This window comes from Heterodontus francisci, chromosome 4 (genome assembly GCF_036365525.1).
Source record: "Heterodontus francisci isolate sHetFra1 chromosome 4, sHetFra1.hap1, whole genome shotgun sequence".
NCBI lineage: Eukaryota > Metazoa > Chordata > Chondrichthyes > Heterodontiformes > Heterodontidae > Heterodontus > Heterodontus francisci.
The window spans coordinates 153739621-153760708 of NC_090374.1; the positions used below are offsets into that span (position 1 = coordinate 153739621).

Below are 21088 nucleotides of genomic sequence, written 5' to 3' on the forward strand. Positions count from 1 at the left end.
TATATATAAATTAATGGGAGCATTGATTTAAAATGATAGGTGAGCCCCATGGCTCCATGTTATGCATCTGTACAGAGCAACAAGGACTAAAAGCTTGTCCCATCCCAATATAGAATTGTTTGACTCATAATTGTCAATTTCAGGAGCATTTCACACCATGTTACAATTAATAATACATTGTGCTGTGACAAATTCTATCCGACAAACCAACATTAATTGTTTCTGAATATTCAAAACATATTTTGTTTTAACCTTTCGTTTGGCTTTGAGCTGCTCGTGGTAGTTCTCTGACGTGTCACCAGGGATTTCCCCGCCCCACAGTGTGATTCCAATGATGGTGTAGGTAATAGCCATCACAACTAATGGCAGCAGGTACACCAGGACAAGCACAGCAATTTGGTATCTGCAAGAGAATGACAAATAATAGCAAACCAGTATTCAAAAGGACAGCAATTGCAGCCAATACTCTTGAAAACATTACACACAGGACATTCTCACAGCTCAGCAAAGTTGGGTTCTTACTTCCGGCATTGCCCCACCAACCTAGCTGACTCCTCAGTCTAATTTCATTAGCAAACAACCTTGGTGTTCTGGTGATAGGGTATTAACCAACATTCATAATAAACCCACCAACTCCCAAGCTACCTTGACTAAACTTCCTCACAACACGCTTCCTGTAAAGACTTTATTCCATTCCCCCAGTTTCTCCGTTTCCATCGCATCTGTTCAGACAATGCAACCGTCCATACTTTGGATATGTCTTCCTTTATCCTTCAACCAAGCATTCCCTCCCACCATGGTTGACAGGGCCCTGTCAATCATGTCCGTTCTATGTCACACACTTCTGCTCTAGCCCCCTCCAACCCTGGGAACCGCTGGGAGGCTGCCAGGATTCACTGGGCAGTCTCCCCACGTTGTGGTGCCCCTCCCGCCCCCCTCACCGATGCAGGAAAATGCCCACAGAGGCGTGACATGGCTTTTAATTGACTACTAAAGTTGCTCAATTGGCTTCCTGGTGCCAACCTTTCTGCCACTGACAAAATGGCATGGCAGCGGGAAGACATGGGCATCCCCCCCTATGCCTTCCTGCGCCATTTTGCCAGCCTTCCTGCTTTCCAGCCCATTGCCATTGGTCTGTAAAATTCCGTCCACAGTCTACTTGAAGTGCCAACCATGGCTCAGTGGGTCGCACTTCTGGCTCCAAGAAGATTATGTTTTCAAGTCCCACTCAAGAGGCTTGCGCACATAATCTGGGCTGAGGGAGTTCTGCACTTTCAGAGGTGTCATCTTTCAGATGAAACGATCAGCTGAGGCCCTTACTGCCCACTCAGGTGGACCTAAAAGATCCCATGGATTATTTGAAAGAAGAGTTGGGGAATTTGCCTCATTTTCTATGACAATATTCGTACCTCAACAACCAACACCAGTAAAACCAACTCCAACTCTTGCTGTTATCTTATTGCTGTTTGTGGGACCTTGTTGTGCACAATTTGACTGCACGTTTCCTACATTACAAGTAACTACACTTCAGAAGTACTTCATTGACACTACCATGCTTTGGAACATCATCAGGTCATGAATGGTGCTATTTAAATGCAAATCTTTCTTTCTTTAAACATTAAAAGCTGTTTCACACTTTTCATGGGATCCTTTTCATAGAATCAAAGGAATTGCAGCACAGGAGGAGGCCATTTTTTCATCATACCTGTGCCAGTGCTGGAGCTCTCTACTCCTACTCAATTGTTCTACCCTTTCTCCCAATCCATTAATATTCTTCAAATTTTCAAGTATTTATCCAATTCCCTTTTTAAGTGATGTTATAATCTCAGCCTCACTCATCACTTTTGCATTGGATAATTCATAGGGGTAGATGCATCAGAAGTATCCCCCTCCATATACACCAAGTTAACTCCCCACTAAGTGATATTATACTGTTATTACCTTTAAAAGAACCAGAAGGGAGAACAGGAGAATTTTTTTTATGCACAGCGTAGTTATGATTTAGAATTGATGACCTGGAAGGGCAGTTGAAGCAGATTGTATAATAACTTTTAAAAGGGAATTGGATAAATACTTGAAAGGGAAACATTTGCAGGGTTATGGGGAAAGAGCAGGGAAGAGGAACTAATTGAATCACTCTTTCAAACGATCGCTACAGACATCATGGGCCTCATGGCCTCCTTCAGTGCTGTAAGATTCCATAACAAACGAATCTATTAACAACGCATGTGGCAATTGTGCACCTCACAAATCTCTAAATACATCACTCGGGGAATTTTCCTCACCCAGTGCCTTCCAGTACTGACTTCCAATACAGTTGATGAGACCAGAGGGAGGACACCTCATCTGCATGGGGCAATGCACTGCTTTGGGAGCATCTGAAGCTGCTAACCATTCATGCTGCCAGAAAGACTGGCACCTGTTTGCCTGTTAGGGATAGGGGAGTGAGCAGAGTTACCCAGGCCTCTACCCCATGACTGCTATCTGTCTCTGATTGACCACACCCTTCACTCCCCACCCCTCCACCACCCCTCACCCCCCTTCCCTACCCAGGGCTGATCCTGGAAATGTTTGTTAAATAATAATAATGTCTTCCACTTTGGGGGTCCTTGTGGAAACCAATATGACTCACCTCATCGCCTGCCACTATAATGTTGGGACACTTCAGTTGGTCAAAGGTGGTTTAGGAAGTCACCCCTGATATACCTGACCTCTTCCTCAGCCTGTTATTTGCCATGCATGGGGGCTGCTGGCGTTCTGACCCTTGGAAGGCAATCAGAAACTCTGCAAAGCAGTGCTCTCTCGGCCCCTACTCTTCCCTGTGGATTTCCTTCAACGACTAAGGGTATGGGCAGGCAATAGAAGCCTTAATGTTTGTCACTATCAGTCCAATGACTAAAGGATAATTTGGGAACAATTGTACAAGTCAATGCTGCTGCATTGAAGAGCCTTGTCCTCAAGGAGTATATGTAATCGAAAATGTGAGAATTTCCTTTGAATTTCAAAAGCTTCCAACCAGTTCGACTTTACATGGGAAGGGCAAACTTGTAAAATGCCCCCTATTTGTCCCGACTTCCCTTAACGAAAGGGGTAAATTGCATTAGAATAGAAATCACTAAATCTACCCCATGACATCCAGAGAGTGCATGACACATCCTGAACAATCTGCGTGGTATTATTAATGAAAGTCTTAAGGAATCCTAATGAAATTCTGCGGTGATATTTTGAAAAATGTGTTGTTTATAAAAGCTCATTGACTTACATTAGCACACAGAACAAATTCAACATATTTATTTAAGAAGTGATAATTTTAAACAACTTAATCTTTTAACAAGATACTCTGAAAAATACACTTGTCTATGTGAAAAATTGAGCTAATGCAAACACTTCATGATCAGAGCTCAGGGATTTGTGAAGAATGCAGACCTCAGGAAACCATGAAACTTGTAACTTGTAAACCGTGAAGAGACTCAAGGCTTTTGGAGAGCTAGTTTTCCACTGCTGTGTGGGAAAGGACAGATATGGCAATGGCTCAGTGGCAGCACTCTTGCCTCTAAGTCAAAAGATCGTGGGTTGAAATACCACTCCAGACACTTCAGCGTATAACCTAAGCTTACACTTCAGTACAGTACTGAGGAAACGCTGCAGTATCAGAGGTGCCACCTTTGGGCTGTGACATTAAACTGAGGCCCCATCTGCCACTCAGGTGGACATAAATGATCCCATGGCACAATGGGAAGAGAAGGGGCATTCTGACCAACACTGAATCGCTCATACAACACCACCGAAACAGATTATCTGGTCACTTACCTCATTGCTGTTTGGGGAATCTTGCTGTGTGCAAATTGACTGCCAAATTTCCTACATGAAAACAGTGACGACACTTCAGAAGTACTTTACTGGCTGTAAAATGCTTTGGAATGTTTCAGGATGTGAAAGGCACCATATAGACACAATAGGTTAGATTTTCCCCCGATGTGGTCTTCGGAGAATCAGCTGGTGGGAAGTGCCTATCAGTTGTTCGATGGACCCTGATGGGAAGCCCATTTTGAAGGCTGGGCTTCAACAGCATTCGGCTGGCAAACTGTGTGCAGAAACCGAGCGTCCTGGGGCTGAACACCGGCTCCAGATCGTCAAAGAAACAGGCGTACCGGCCAGCCAATGGGTTAAAAGAAGGCTGGTCTGTAGAAGCATGAGGCGGAAGGTGTCTGATCTCATGGAAGGGCACTTACAAGGGAGAACAGGTCAGAGAATCAGTGCACTGATACCCCAATGGCAGAAGGTGAAGACAAGATTGGCAGCTAATTGGAACTTATGGGATGTGGAATGTAAACCAAAGTGTAAAGAAATCCAAATACTTGTTTTGGTGAAGCAATTCGTCAAATATAAAGTCACATTTCTTTCATACTAAGTCTGGTCTAACCATAGAAGGAACAGTCCTAAGTTGCTCAAAAAGTCAACAAAGCTTGACAAATTCCACCAGGTTCATAAGACCGTTGTATTCATACCAATTATCTCAAAAGAATAGCCATGGCAAAATGGGTACAGATATGACTATAGGCCCTGATAACATCCCAGCTGTGGTACTGAAGACTTGTGCTCCAGAACGAGCTGTGCCTCCAGCCAAGCAGTTCCGGTACAGTTACAACACTGGCATCTATCTGACAATGTGGAAAATTGTTAGGTATGTCCTATCCACATCCCAGCCCCAGGACATTGCTGCAGGAGTTGCTCAGGGCAATGTCCTAGGCCCAACCATCTTTAGCTGCTTCGTCAATAACCATCCAACATAAGGTCAGAAGTAGCGATGTTTCTGATAATTGCATAGTGTTCAGTAGCATTCACAACTCCTCACATACTGAAGCAGTCTGTGCCGGCATACAGCAAGACCTGGACAACGTACCGGCTTGGGCTGATAAGTGGCAAGTGACATTCAGAATCACAGAATCACAGATTCGTTACAGTGCAGAAGGCGGCCATTTGGCCCATAGTGTCTGCACCGGCTCTCTAAAAGAGCAACTCCTTCAGTTCCATTCCCCTGCCTTCTCCCCATGATGCTGCATCTTCTTCCTTTTCATATAATTCCCTGTTGAATGCTTCAATTGAACCTGCCTCCACCTCACTCTCAGACAGCGCATTCCAGACTTTAACCACTTGCTACGTGAAGAAGCTCTTCCTCGTGTCACTTTTGCTTCTCTTACCAAATACTTTAAATCTGTGCCCTCTCGTTCTTGATCCTTTCACAAGTGGGAACAGTTTGTCTCTATCTACTCTGTCCAGACCCCTCTCTCAAATCACCTTCTCTTCTCCAAGGAAAATAGTCCTAACTTCTCCAATCTATCATCAAAACTGAAATTCTTCATCCCTGCAGCCATTCTCATGAATCTTTTCTGTACTCTCTCCAATGCCCTCACATCTTTCCTCAAGCGCGGCACCCAGAATTGGACGCAATACTCCAGCTAAGGCTGCACTGGTGTCTTATACAAGTTCAACATAACTTCACTCCTTGCCCCTATTAATAAAGGCCAGAATACTGTATGCTTTATTAACTGTGCTCTCAAACTGTCCTGCTACCTTCAATGACTTATGCACATATAAACCTAGGTCCCTCTGCTCCTGCACCCACTTTAGAATTGTACCCTTTATTCTACATTGTTTCTCCATGTTCTTCCTAGCAAAATGAATCACTTCACTTTTCTCTGCATTGACCTTCATCTGCCACCTGATTGCCCATTCCACCAGCTTGTCGATGTCTTTTTGAAATTCTACACTATCCTCCTCACAGTTCACAATGCTTCCAAGTTTCATATCATCTGCAAACTTTGAAATTGTGCCCTGTACACCAAGGTCTAAGTCATTAATTCTTTCTTTTTTCATTTGGGCCTCCTTATCTCGAGAGACAATGGATACGCGCCTGGAGGTGGTCTTTGCATTGACCTTCATCTGCCACCTGATTGCCCATTCCACCAGCTTGTCGATGTCTTTTTGAAATTCTACACTATCCTCCTCACAGTTCACAATGCTTCCAAGTTTCATATCATCTGCAAACTTTGAAATTGTGCCCTGTACACCAAGGTCTAAGTCATTAATATATATCAGGAAAAGCAAGGTTCCCAACACTGATCCTTGGGGAACACCACTACAAACCTTCCTCCAGCCCGAAAAACATCCATTAATCACTACTCTTTGTTTCCTGTCACTCAGCCAATTTCATATCCATGTTGCTACCATCCATTTTATTCCATGAGCTATAACTTTGCTCACAAGTCTGTTGTGTGGCACTGTATCAAACACCTTTTGAAAGTCCATGTACATCACATCAACAGCATTTCCCTCATCAACCCTCTCTGTTACCTCCTCAAAAAGCTCCAGCAAATTAATTAAACATGATTTTCCCTTAAGAAATCCATGCTGGCTTTCCTTAATTAACTCGCATTTGTCCATGAGACTATTAATTTTGCCCTGAATTATTTTGTCTGGAAGTTTTCCCACCACCGAAGTTAAACTGACTGGCCTGTAGTTGCTGGGATTATCTTTGCACCCTCTTTTGAACAAGGATGTAACGTTTGCAATTCTCCAGTCCTCTGGCACCACCCCAGTGTCTAAGGAAGACTGAAAAATTATGGCCAGTGCCTCTGCGATTTCCACCCTCACTTCCCTCTGTATCCTTGGATGTATCTCATCCGGCCCTGGTGCTTTATCCACTTTAAGTACATACAACCTATCTAATACTTCTTCATCAATTTTAAACCCCTCTAATGTTTGGCTTACCTCCTCTTTGTGACACAAGTGCCAGCCATTGACCATTTCCAACAAGACTAAGTCTAACAATCTCCCTTGACGCATTATGATCACTGAATCCCCCACTATTAACATCATGGGGGTTACCATTGACCAGAAACTTAACTGGACCAGCCATATAAATACTAATGCTCACAAGAGCTGGTCAGAGGCTGGGAATTCTCCCCAAAGCCAGTCCACCATCTACAAGGTACTAGTGAGGAGTGTGATGGAGTACATTCTACTTGCCTGAATGAGTGCAGCTCCAACAACATTAGAGAAGCTTGATCCAATCCAAAATAAAGCAGCCCACTTGATTAGCATCCTATTCACCACCTTAAACATTCACTTCCTCAACCACCTTAAGAAAGTGGCAGCAGTGTGTATTATCTACAAGATGCACTAACAGCAGCACAATGTTTTGGGGCCTAGATAGTTGGTCTCCAATAACCACAACCATCTTCCTTTGTGCTTGGTATGATTCCAACCAGTGGAGAGTTTACCCCGATTCCCACTGACTTCAATTTTGCTGGAGCTCCTTGATGTCACATTCGCTTAAATGCTGCATTGGTGTCAAGAGAAATCACTCACCTCTGGAATTCAGCTCTTTTGTCCATGCTTGGACCAAGCACCTTCCAAACTCGTGACCTCTACCACCTAGAAGGACAAGGACAGCAGCTGCATGGGAACACCACCACCTGCAAGTTCCCCTCCAAGTCACTCACCATCATGACTTGGAACTCGATCGCTCATACTTCATTGTCGCTGGATCAAAATCCTGGAACTTCCTTCCTAACAGCACTCTTGGTGTACCCAAACCAGATGGACCGCAACAGTTCAAGAAGGTGGCTCACCAACACCTCCTCGAGGGCAGTCAGGGATGGACAATAAATGCAAGAGTGAATGATAAAAAAAAATACTTATAGTTAGGGGCTTATATATTTTTCTTACTGCTTTGTCAATTTGTTTGTTGCCAGAAGCAGGCAAGGAAACTAGGAGTTTCTGTTGGCAATAGACAGACCTGTGCACTGTGGCAGTTTCCTGATTTATCTATTGTCAGAAAAATTTCCGATAGGCAGATAATCGCCCCCAGATATCAAAATGGCCTCGTCAAACAGGAAGGAACTGCTGTCAAACTCACCAGCAGCCACCAGAGGGGAGTGAGGCAGGACGCGGATGAAAAATCCTGCAGTATCCCAAGGATTAAGCTTACTTATGAAACAATTTGCAGCCCAGGTGTCAATTCCCTCTATCGCAGTTCAATGATGCATTGATGTGGAGATATTCACTGATGACTGCACAGTATTCAGTTCTATTCAGATAATCAAGCAGTCCATGCCTACATCCAGCTAGACCTCTATCAATTGTGAGAACATCTTTCAAAGTTTCAAAAATAACCCACAGATTGTCAAAACTTTTTTGAGGAAAGAAAGGTAAAAGCAATGGGCTGTATTTTCAGGACCCCTCAATGTTGGGATCCGTGGCAGGGTTGGGGGGGGTGGTGGGGGGTGCGTGCGGCCTGAAGTTGACCTGGATGAGACCCACCGTAGCCGGGCCGAACCTCCCGGCGGTGGCGAGGCATCGTGGTAGCCACCCCGCCACTGGGCAATGGGACCACAATTTGAATATTTAAATCAAATAAATTAATTAATTAGTAGGGGGATCGAGTTTCGGAGCCACGAGGTCATGCTGCAGCTGTACAAAACTCTGGTGAGACCGCACCTGGAGTATTGCGTGCAGTTCTGGTCACCGCATTATAGGAAGGATGTGGAAGCTATGGAAAGGGTGCAGAGGAGATTTACTAGGATGTTGCCTGGTATGGAGGGAAGGTCTTACGAGGAAAGGCTGAGGGACTTGAGGTTGTTTTCGTTGGAGAGGAGGAGGAGGAGAGGTGACTTAATAGAGACATATAAGATAATAAGAGGGTTAGATAGGGTGGATAGTGAGCGTCTTTTTCCTCGGATGGTGATGGCAAACACGAGGGGACATAGCTTCAAGTTGAGGGGTGATAGATATAGGACAGATGTGAGAGGTAGTTTCTTTACTCAGAGAGTAGTAAGGGCGTGGAACGCCCTGCCTGCAGCAGTAGTAGATTCGCCAACTTTAAGGGCATTTAAGTGGTCATTGGATAGACATATGGATGAAAATGGAATAGTGTAGGTCAGATGGTTTCACAGGTCGGCGCAACATCGAGGGCCGAAGGGCCTGTACTGCGCTGTAATGTTCTAATTCTAATTCTAAAAAATATAATTATGCCTCCTCTTGATGGCCCGCCACAATCTTCACCCTGGCAGCTGGCACTTCTGCGCCTTCGGATCCCCGTCTGGGGAGACGAGGCACAACAACGGTGGGGAAGGGGGAGGAGGTAAGTTTAATAGTGCGGGGGTGGGGGGGAGATGTGGTCCAATTAAAGTCATGGGTGTAGGGGATAGTGGGAAGTGTTGTAGTTTAAAGTTTGTGCAGTTTGGTGGGGGGATGGTCAGGTGGTAAAGGCAAGTGTTTTGGAGGCGGAAAGGGCAAATCATTAATTTTATTGTTATTGGCAGTGGGAGAGGGGCAAAAGAGATGTATTTATTTAATTTAATTTAATTCAATGTATCTTTAAATATTTAAATAAGCCAGTAGGGCTAACAACCCTTCAAAAATGGCGTCAGCGCCTGCGCAAAGGCAGCTAGTGCCATTGCCGGGGACGGACAGCCCACCCCCTCCACATGAGTGGGGGAGGGAGGGTGCATCTCACCCCAGCTATTTAAATGAGCTGCCATGCTTGAGATCACGGTGACCCTTTGGCGTGCGGCCCGCATGGGCGAGCCGGCATGTTTGAAGCTAGTCGGTATAAAATCCAGCCCAATGTTTCTCTGCTTCTCCCATTTCAAGATTTAAGAACAGACTTCACCGACTTCATTATCTCCACAGCAACAATCATCTACAAGCAACACATTTTAAACTTTTGGTAGATTGCATATTCCGACAGGCACTGCTAGGTCACAGGAATGGGGTCATTTTCAAATCGACATGAATTCAAATTGTATATTCATTCCAGAGCTTTCCCCTATATCTAAATTGGTTAATGAAACTCCTTCCTGTGACAATTAAATCCATTCCGATGAATGAATCTCCTAGCACTGAACAGATCAGAAGCACAGCCTAAATGCCCTGCCTTGGAGACTGGTTAATGACACAGTAAATTCAGGGTTTAGAGGGAGCCATTGTCAAAATGAATGTTGAATGGAAATGGGCTACATGGACGCAGAGAATTAAAATTGGATAACCCCCAAAAATGGGCATGGGTTAATCACGTACCAACAGCACCACTAGCCTCATCCACTGCTAAATTAATTAGACCCCCCCACCCCCCCATTCCCCACCTACCAGCAATCTCTATCAATCAGTACATCTGCTTTACCTCACCCTCACCCACCTAACATTGGTGAAAGTGTTGCACCCACAATTCACACACTCTAGCAGCAATTCAACAATGACAGCCACATCACCCAAACTTACTTCATGAAACTCACCGACGCATGCCCTCTTTCTTGAAGGGGAAGATGGCACACACCAGGAGGCAACAGGAAAGAACTGGAGGAGGACAAGCGCACCGACATGTTTAACCCCCATGGAGGAGACAGTGCTGGCCATCATGGGAAGGGGCATCATAGGAAATAGGAGCAGGAGTAGGCCTTTCGGCCTGTCGAGCCTGCTCCACCATTCAAACAGATCATGACTGATCATCTATCTCTACGCCATTTTTCCCCACTATCCCCATATCCCTTGAGGTCATTAGTATCAAGAAATCTATCGATTTCTGTCTTGAACATGCTCAGTGACTGACCTTCCACAGCACTCTGGGGTAGAGAATTCCACAGATTCACCACCCTCTGAGTAAAGAAATTCCTCCTCATCTCAGTCTTAACTAGCTTAAATCACTAAGGACATAGACACTGGTGGGGGGTTTGAAGGATCAATGATGAGCGTATCTGCTTACCTCATCCTCCTTCTCCCATTCCACTTCTCCCTCATCCCTCAATCTCTTTTGACTCAAGCTGCAGAGGCACACACTTCTTACTTTCTCCTCTGATGAAAGGTCACTGACCTGAAACGTTAACTCTGTTTCTCTCTCCACAGATGCTGCCAGACCTGCTGAGTATTTCTAGCACTTTCTGTTTTTATTTCAGATTCCCAGCATCTGCAGTATTTTGCTTTTATCTTATTTTCTCCTCTCCCTTCACCACAAACCAACCATTGTCCCTGTTTCATTTCAGATACCCAAGTGGACACTAATACAAAAGCAAAATACTGCAGATGCTAGAAATCCGAAATAGAAACAGAAAATGCTGGAAATTCAGCAGGTCAGACACCATCTGTGGAGGAGAAACAGAGTCAACGGTTCAGGTCAATGATCTTTCATCAGAACTGGGAAAAGTTAGAAATGTAGTAAGTTTTAAGCAAATTAAATGGAGGAGGGTGGAAAGAGGACAAAGGGGAAGGTCTGTGATAGGGTGGAAGACAGGAGAGATTAAATGACAAAAGTGGTGGTGCAGGGCCAATGAGAGTGATAATTGGATAAGCAAAAAAAACAAACGATGTGTCTAGAGGAGGTTTGAATGGCAGAATGATGAACAGCTGCCATCCGACAGCAAAGATGAGAAAAACAAGAATAAGACCGAAGATAGTGAAGATGAAGACTCAATCTTATACTCACAATCACCAGCTCAGACACTGACACTGCACATATTTTAGAGGTTAAGATTGAGGATCTGCATGTGGTGAGATGCTGCGCACAACTGCACAAGAGCCAGGGCGAGGGGAAATGGATAGTGCAGGTGCCAACTTGCTGGAGGGCAAGGTCGCACACTAATTCTGCTGTAGAGGAGTCAGACAAGGATTTCAATGAGCTACAGAAGAGGGTTGATGTGTGTGCACAACCAAATGCTTGGTGTATTGGAAAGCCTGCCAGTAAGCCTACACTCAATGTCAAGGATAATGGAGGGGTCCAGCTCCAACCTGGCACAGGGCTTCGTGCCGAGTTTTTAGCCCATTGTTTCCAATATGGAATAGATGGTCACCTCCATCAGCAGACCTGTGGGACCCAGCACAATACAGCTTAACATCTGTCTTAGGGAAAATGTTAGAAGCTATTATTAAAGATGGTATAGCAGGGCATTTAGAAAAATTCAAGGTAATCAGGCAGAGTCAACATGGTTCTGTGAAAGGGAAATCATGTTTAACCAATTTATTAGAGTTCTTTGAGGGAGTTACATGTGCTGTGGATAAACGGGAACCGGTGTATGTATTGTACTTAGATTTCCAGAAGGCATTTGATAAGGTGCCACATCAAAGGTTATTGCAGAAAATAAAAGCTCACAGTGCAAGGGGGAACATATTGGCATGGATAGAAGATTGGCTATAGCTAACAGGAAACAGAGCGGAGGCATAAATGGGTCATTTTCTGGTTGGCAAGATGTAACGAGTGGTGTGCTATAGGGATCTGTGCTGGGGCCTCAACTTTTTACAATTTATATGGTTGCTAAATTTGATGATGACACAAAGATAGAACATAGAACATAGAACATACAGCACAGAACAGGCCCTTCGGCCCACAATGTTGTGCCGATCCTTTGTCCTCTGTCAAGGACAATTTAATCTATACCCCATCATTCTCCTTTATCCATATACCTATCCAAAAGCCTTTTGAAAGTCCCTAAAGTTTCTGACTCAACAACTTCCCCGGGCAAGGCATTCCATGCCTCGACCACTCTCTGGGTAAAGAACCTTCCCCTGACATCCCCCTTATATCTCCCACCCTTCACCTTAAATTTATGACCCCTTGTAACGCTTTGCTCCACCCGGGGAAAAAGTTTCTGACTGTCTACCCTATCTATTCCCCTGATCATCTTATAAACCTCTATCATGTCACCCCTCATCCTTCTCCTTTCTAATGAGAAGAGGCCTAGAATGTTCAGCCTTTCCTCGTAAGACTTATTCTCCATTCCAGGCAACATCCTGGTAAATCTCCTCTGCACCCTCTCCAAGGCTTCCACATCCTTCCTAAAATGAGGCGACCAGAACTGCACACAGTACTCCAAATGAGGCCTTACCAAGGTCCTGTACAGCTGCATCATCACCTCACGGCTCTTAAATTCAATCCCTCTGCTAATGAACGCTAACACCCCATATGCCTTCTTCACAGCCCTATCCACTTGAGTTGCAACTTTCAATGATCTATGCACATAGACCCCAAGGTCTCTCTGCTCCTCCACATGCCCAAGAACCCTACCGTTAACCCAGTATTTTGCATTCATGTTTGTCCTTCCAAAATGGACGACCTCACACTTTTCAGGGTTAAACTCCATCTGCCACTTTTCAGCCCAGCACTGCAACCTATCCAAGTCCCTTTGCAGACGACAATAGCCCTCCTCGGTATCCACAACTCCACCAACCTTTGTATCATCTGCAAATTTACTGACCCACCCTTCGACTTCCTCATCCAAGTCGTTAATAAAAATCACAAACAGGAGAGGACCCAGAACTGATCCCTGCGGCACGCCACTGGTAACTGGGCTCCAGGCTGAGTATTTACCATCTAAGACCACTCTCTGCCTTCTATCAGTTAGCCAATTCTTAATCCAACTGGCCACATTCCCCACTATCCCATGCCTCCTGACTTTCTCCATAAGTCTACCATGGGGGACCTTATCAAATGCCTTACTAAAATCCATGTACACCACATCCACTGGTTTACCCTCATCCACTTGCTTGGTCACCTGCTCAAAGAATTCAATCAGGCTTGTGAGGCAAGACCTACCCCTCACAAAACCGTGCTGACTGTCCCGAATCAAGCAGTGTCTTTCCAGATGCTCAGAAATCCTATCCCTCAGCACCTTTTCCATCAACTTGCCTACCACCGAAGTAAGACTAACTGGCCTGTAATTCCCAGGGTTGTTCCTATTCCCTTTCTTGAACAGGGGCACAACATTTGCCACCCTCCAATCACCTGGTACCACCCCCGTCAGCAGAGAAGATGAAAAGATCATTGCCAGCGGCTCTGCAATTTCATCCCTTGCTTCCCATAACATCCTTGGATATACCCCGTCAGGCCCGGGAGACTTGTCTATCTTCAAGTTATTCAAAAACCCCAACACATCTTCCCTCCTAACGAGCACTTCCTCGAGATAGGTAGGCAAGTAACTTGTGAAGAGGACATAAGGGGGCTACAAAGGGATATAGATATGCTATGTGAGTGGGAAAAGACCTGACAAATGGAATATAATGTGGGAAAGTGGGAAATTGTCCATTTTGGCAAGAAGAATAAAAAAGAAGTATATTATCTAAATGGTGCGAGATTGCAGAGCTCTGAGATGTAGAGGGATCTCAGTGTCCGAGTGCATGAATCGCAAAAGGTTAGTATGCAGGTACAGCACGTAATTAGGAAAGCTAATAGAATTGTATCGTTTATCGCGAGGGGAATGGAATACAAAAGTAGGGAAGTTTTGCTTCAGCAATACAGGGCATTGGTGAAACCATATCTGGAGTACTGTGTCCAGTACTGGTCTCCTTATTTAAGGAAGGATGTAAATGCGTTGGAGGCAGGACAGAGAAGGTTTACTAGACTAATACCTGGAATGGGCGGGTTGTCTTACGAGAAAAGATTGGACAGGCTAGGCTTGTATCTGCTGGAATTTAGAAGAGGAAAAGGTAGTCACCTTTTAAATTGAAACAAATAAGATCCTGAGGGGTCTTGACAGGGTGGATGTGGAAAGGATGTTTCCCCTTGTGGGAGAATCTAGAACTAGGGTCACTGTTCAAAAATAAGGGGTCGCCCATTTAAGACAGAGATGAGGAGACATTTTTCTCTCAGAGGGTCATGAGTCTTTGGAATTCTCTTCCTCAAAAGGCGGTGGAAGCAGAGTCTTTGAATATTTTTAAGGCAGAGGAAGATAGATTCTTGATAAGCAAGGGGGTGGAAGGTTATCAGGGGTAGTTGGAAATGTGGAGTAATCAATTCAGCCATGAACTTAGAATTAGAACATTACAGCGCAGTACAGGCCCTTCGGCCCTCGATGTTGCGCCGACCTGTGAAACCATCTGACCTACGCTATTCCATTTTCATCCATATGTCTATCCAATGACCACTTAAATGCCCTTAAAGTTGGCAAGTCTACTACTGTTGCAGGCAGGGCGTTCCACGCCCTTACTACTCTCTGAGTAAAGAAACTACCTCTCACATCTGTCCTATATCTATCACCCCTCAACTTAAAGCTATGTCCCCTCGTGTTTGCCATCACCATCCGAGGAAAAAGACTCTCACTATCCACCCTAACTAACCCACTGATTATCTTATATGTCTCTATTAAGTCACCTCTCCTCCTCCTTCTCTCCAACGAAAACAACCTCAAGTCCCTCAGCCTTTCCTCGTAAGACCTTCCCTCCATACCAGGCAACATCCTAGTAAATCTCCTCTGCACCCTTTCCAAAGCTTTCACATCCTTCCGATAATGCGGTGACCAGAACTGCACGCAATACTCCAGGTGCGGTCTCACCAGAGTTTTGTACAGCTGCAGTATGACCTCGTGGCTCCGAAACTCGATCCCCCTACTAATAAAAGCTAACATACCATAAGCCTTCTTAACCTGGGTAACTTCTTGAATGGTGGAGCAGGCTTGAAGGGCTAAGTGGTCTACTCCTGCTCCTAATTCGTATGTTCGTAAGTGTCTGATGGCCAATGTCACAGCTTCAATTGCAGAACAAACAGCTTCCAGTAAAGGTCTGACTGCTGCAGTGGAAGCTCAGATTTCTGCCATCATGGCTCAGGATACCACTGCTTCAAGGGCCTTCCAGTGCATCATAATAGTCCATGGTATTGGCTTCATGGAACACAAACCCATTGTCCTCTCTCAGACTGTTTGCACTCCTGTTCACACCCCTGCCACTCTGCAGTGCCTTTGCTGTTGCCTGTCAGCCAGCCAACCCAGGCTATGATGGTGCAGTCTGAAGCCAGGCCCATGAGGCCCAGAGCTGCTTGAGGTCATTCTCCAAGGCCATCTGTAGTCTCCTCAATTGAAGGTCAGCACCCTTCCAATGTCAGGCTGGAGTTACTGGAAGACTCATAGGAGAACCAAGGCAGGCAAAGGCACATGGATGATAGGCACTAAGGGAATGCACAAAGGTGATTGGGTTTAATTTTGTATGCATTATGAAAGTGTGAATTTGTAACATTGGACTAGAATGTGCATTTTCTGGTGGTGTTTATTTTTGTGTCGTCAGAAAGAGAATGATGTTATGGTCAATGATAGAGGAAATGCAAGGAGTGTAGGACTGTTGGTGAATGGGGAAATGTGGTTGAGGCTACTGGTAGCGCTCATTAATTATTTAGCCATGTAGAGCCCAGGCAGGAAGGGGCTGTCTCTATTGTAGCCTCTCTTCACCTTCCTGTTCCTCCATTTCCTGTTATATTTCCTCATCCTTCAATTCCTCCTTCTTTTCCTGCTCCTCAGCTTCTTGACTGATAGGTGGTAGCAAGGCCAGGTTGTGCATCATGCAACAAACTGCCACAAATCTTGATACCCGCTCAGTTGAGTACTGCAGGGCTCCACAGAAAGCAGTCCAGCATTGTTTGAGGATGCCAAAGGTGAATGTTGTATGTTTGTTCAGTATGCTGCCACCTTTGTTAGTCTAGTATACACTATCATGGTATAGAGAGCCTCAGTGACCTCCCTTATACAGCAGTGTACTGCAAACTGAGATATAGCTTATATCTCTAGCAGCAGCTGGAAGGAGCCAGATAGATACAATTAAGAGGCACGATCACCTTCACAGCCACAGGCAATGCTGTCCTTGCCCTGCTTTGAGGTTGCATTTGCAGCTGCAGCAGTGGTAGATTTCAGTCACAACCTTTGCTCAGAGAAGCAAAGACAGTATTGGTAGGACAGACCACCACAGTTCTTATGGAGATGAAGTCCTGTCTTCACATTGAGGGTGCCCTCCATTGTGTTGAATGGCACTACCACCATGTTAAAGAGGATAAATTCAGAACAGATCTAGCAGCTCAAAACTGAGCATGTGTGCAATGCTGTGTGCCATCGGCAGCAGAATTGTATTCAATCACAATCTGTAACCTTGATACTGACTTACAGTGAGCACTGAGGATATCCTCCATTGTGTTGCGTGGCACTACCACCGTGCTAAATGGGATAAATTCAGAACAGATCTGGCAGCTCAAAACTGGGCATCCATGAGGCACTGTGGACCATCAGCAAAAGCAGAATTGTATTCAACCACAATCTTTAACCTCATGACCCAACATATCCTGCACTCTACCATTACCATCAAGCCAAGGGATCAACCCTGGTTCAATAAAGAGTGCAGGAAAACATGGCAGGAACAGCATCAAGCATACCTAAAAATGAGGTGCCAACCTGGTGAAGCTACAACACAGGACTACACGCATGCTTAACAGTGGAAGCAGCATGCAAACCCACGACCAATGGATCAGTTCAATGCTCTGACGTCCTGCCACATCCAGTTGTGAATGATGGTGGATATTTAAACAACTAACTTGAGGAGCAGGCTCCACAAATATTCCTATCCTCAATGATGGCGGAGCCCAGTATGTCAGTGCAAAAGACAAGACAGAAGCATTTGCAACCATCATCAGCCAAAAATTTTGGATTTTTTAGATTTAGTATTGTGGAATGAGAAAAGGCGAATTAATAACTTTGCTGTCAAGGAGCCTTTGGGAAATAGTAACCACAATGAGATAGAATATCACCTTAAGTTTGAATGTGATATAGTTCAGTTTGAAACTAGGGTCTTAAATCTGGACAAGGGAAACTATAAAGGTATGAGGGGCTTGTTGGCTATGATGGATTGGGAAAATACACTAAAAGATTTGACAGTAGAAAGGCAATGGCTAGTATTTAAAGAAGTACTACATGGTCTACAACAGATATATATTCTTCTAAGGCACAAGCACCCAATTGTAAAGGTGAATCAACCGTCGCTAACAAAAGAAGTTAAAGATTGCATTAGATCAAAGGAGGTGGCTTATAAGGATGCCAGAAAAAGTGGTAAGCCTGAGTATTGGGAGCAATTTAGAACCCAGCAAAGGATGACCAAGAAACTGATAAAGAAAGGGAAAAGAGAATATGAATACAAGCTAGCGAAAAACATAAAGGCAGTTTGTAAAAGCTTCTTTAGGTATGTGAAAAGGAAAAGATTAGCTAGGATCAATGTGCACCTAGTAGAGGTGGAGACAGGAGAATTTATAGTGGAAAACAGGGAAATGACAGAGAAACTAAACAATTACTTTCTGTCTGTCTTCATGGAAGAAAATATAGAAAATCTCCCAGAAATACTAGGCAACCATGGGACTTGTGAAACTGAGGAACTGAAAGAAATTAGCATTAGTAAAGAGGTAGTACTTGAAAAGTTAACTGGATTGAAAGTTGAGAAATCACCTGAATGAGATAAGCTACATCCCAGAATGTTGGAGGTGGCATAGAATCTCTTATAAAGGATGTGATAACTGGACACTTAGAAAATAATGGTAAAATTGAGCAGAGTCTACATGGATTTATGAAAGGGAAATCATGCTTGACAAACCTGTTGGAGATTTTTGAGGATGTTACTTGCAGCATAGATAAAGGAGAACCAATGGATGTGGTGTATTTGGATTTTCAGAAGGCTTTTGATAAGGTCCCACACAGGAGGTTAGTAAACAAAGTTAGAGCGCATGGGATTAGGGTAATATACTGCTACGGATTGAGAATTGGTTAACATATAGAAAGCAGAGAGTATGAATAAACAGGCCATTCTCAGGATGGCAGGCTGTTACTAGTGGGGTACCACAAGGATCAGTGCTAGGGCCACAGCTGTTCACAATCTATATAAATGATTTGGATGTGGGGACCAATTGTAATATTTCCAAATTTGCTGATGACACAAAACTAGGTGAGAATGTGAGTTGTGTGAAAGATACGAGGAGGCTTCAAGTGGACTTGGACAGGCTAAGTGAATGGGCAGGAACATGGCAAATGGAATATAATGTGAATTGTGTAAAGTTATCCAATTTGGTAGAAAAAAACAGAAAGACAGAATATTTCTTAAATGGTGAGAAGTTGGGAAGTGTTGGTGTCCAAAGGCACCTGGGTATCCTTGTTCATGAGTCACTAAAAGCTAGCATGCAGGTGCAGCAAGCAATTAGAAGGCAAATGGTATGCTGGCTTTCATCGCAAGGGGATTTGAGTACAGAAGTAAAGGTGTCTTGCTGCACTTGTATAGAGCCTTGGTGAGACCACACCTGGGTATTGTGTACAGTTTTAGTCTCCTTACCTAAAGAAGGATATACTTGCCAAAGAAGGAGTGCAATGGAGGCTCACCCTGGGATGGCAGGATTGTCTTATGAGGAGAGATTGAGAAAACTGGGCCTGTATTCTCTAGAATTTCGAAGAATGAGAGGTGATACCATTGAAACTTACAAAATTCTTACAGGGCGTGGCAGAGTGGATGTAGATAGGATGTTTCCCCTGGTTGGTGAGTCTAGAACCAGGGGACATAATCTCAGAATAAGGGGTAGGCCATTTAAGACTGAGATGAGGAGGAATTTCTTCACTCAGAAGGTGGTGAATCTTTGGAATTCTCTACCCTAGAGGGCTGTGGAAGGTCAGTCACTGAGCATGTTCAAGACAGAAATCAATAGATTTCTGGAGACAAATGACATCAAGGGATATGGAGATAGTGCAGGTAAGTGGTTTTGAGGTAGATGATCGGCCAGGATCTGATTGAATGGCAGAGCAGGCATCAACGGGCTGAGTGACCTATTCCTGTTCCTATGTTCCTAAAATGCCGAGTGGATGATCCATTTTGGCCTCCTCCTGAGATCCCCACTATCATCGATGTCAGTCGGCAGACATTTCGATTCTCTCCATGTAATATCAAGAAACGACTGAAGACACTGGATACTGCAAAAGCTGTGGGCCCTGACAACATCCCAGCTGTAGCACTGAAGACTTGTGCTCCAGAACTAACTGTGCTCTGAGTTCTAGTACAGCTGCAACACTGGTATCTACCTGGCAATGTGGCAAGTTGCCCAGTTATGTCCTGTCCACAAAAAGCCAATTACTGGCCCATCAGTCCACTCCCAATCATCAGCAAAGTGATGGAAGGTGTTATCGACGGTTCTATGAAGTGGCACTTACTCAGCAACAACCTGCTCACTGACGCTCAGTTTGAGCTTCGCCAGGGCCACTTGGCTCGAGATCTCATTACAGCCTTGGTCCAAATATGGACAAAAGAGCTGAGTCCCAGAGGTGACATGAGAGTGACTGCCCCTGACATCAAGGCAGCATTTGACCGAGTATGGCATCAAGGAGACGGAGCAAAATTGAAGTCAATGAGAACCTTGGCCCAACCATCTTCAGCTGCTTCATCAATGACCTTCCCTCAAACCTAAGGTCAGAAGTGGTCATGTTCTGATGATTGCACAGTGTTCAGTACCATTTGCAACTCCTCAGATACTGAAGCAGTCCGTGCTTGCATGCAGCAAGACCTGGACAACTTTCAGGCTTGTGCTAATAATTGGCAAGTGACATTCGCACTGCACAAGTGCCAGGTAATGTCCATCTCTAACAAGACAGTACAACCTAAACGGCTGGTTACCAAAAGTGAGGATTATGGAATAGGAGGGCCAATGTTAGCTTGGACAAAAAAATTGGCTTAAGGACTGAAAACAGCGAGTCGTGGTAAAAGGTTGTTTTTCAGACTGGAGGATGGTAGACAGCAGTGCTCCCCAAAGTTCAGTGCTTGGGCCACTGCTTTTTTTGATATACATAAATGACTTGGGTATTGGAATACACAGTAAAATTTCAAAACTTTCTGATGATACCAAACGTGGAGGTGTGGCAGACAGTGAAGACAATACCAATCAACTGCAACAGGACGTAGTTAGATTGGCGGAATGAGCAAAGAAGTGGTAGATGGAATTTAATACAGAGAAATGCGAGGTGATGCATTTTGGCAAAAGGGATAGGGAGAGGCAATTTAGACTAAATGGTATAATTCTAAAGATTGTACGGGGACAGAGGGACCTGGGGGATTCATGTGCATAGATCTTTAAAAGTGGCAGGACATATTGAAAGAGTATTTAGCAAAGCATATGGGATCTTGAGCTACATAAATAGATGTATTGAGTACAAAAGCAGGGAGATTAGGCTGAACCTTTACAAAGCTCTGGTTAGGCTACAAATGGAGTATTGCGTCCAGTTCAGTCCTTGAGAGGGTGCAGAAGATATTTACCAGAATGGTTCCAGGG

General features: G+C 44.5%; 1 protein-coding gene across 1 annotated transcript in view; it reads right to left on the reverse strand.

Annotated features, from left to right (window-relative positions):
* Window positions 1-21088, reverse strand: part of LOC137368739 (neuromedin-K receptor-like) — a 90833-nt gene that overhangs the window by 14749 nt on the left and 54996 nt on the right. Inside the window, exon 3 of the mRNA XM_068028925.1 lies at window positions 253-403. Within this exon, the coding sequence (XP_067885026.1) occupies window positions 253-403 (151 nt within the window). The remainder of the gene's footprint in view (window positions 1-252; window positions 404-21088) is intronic.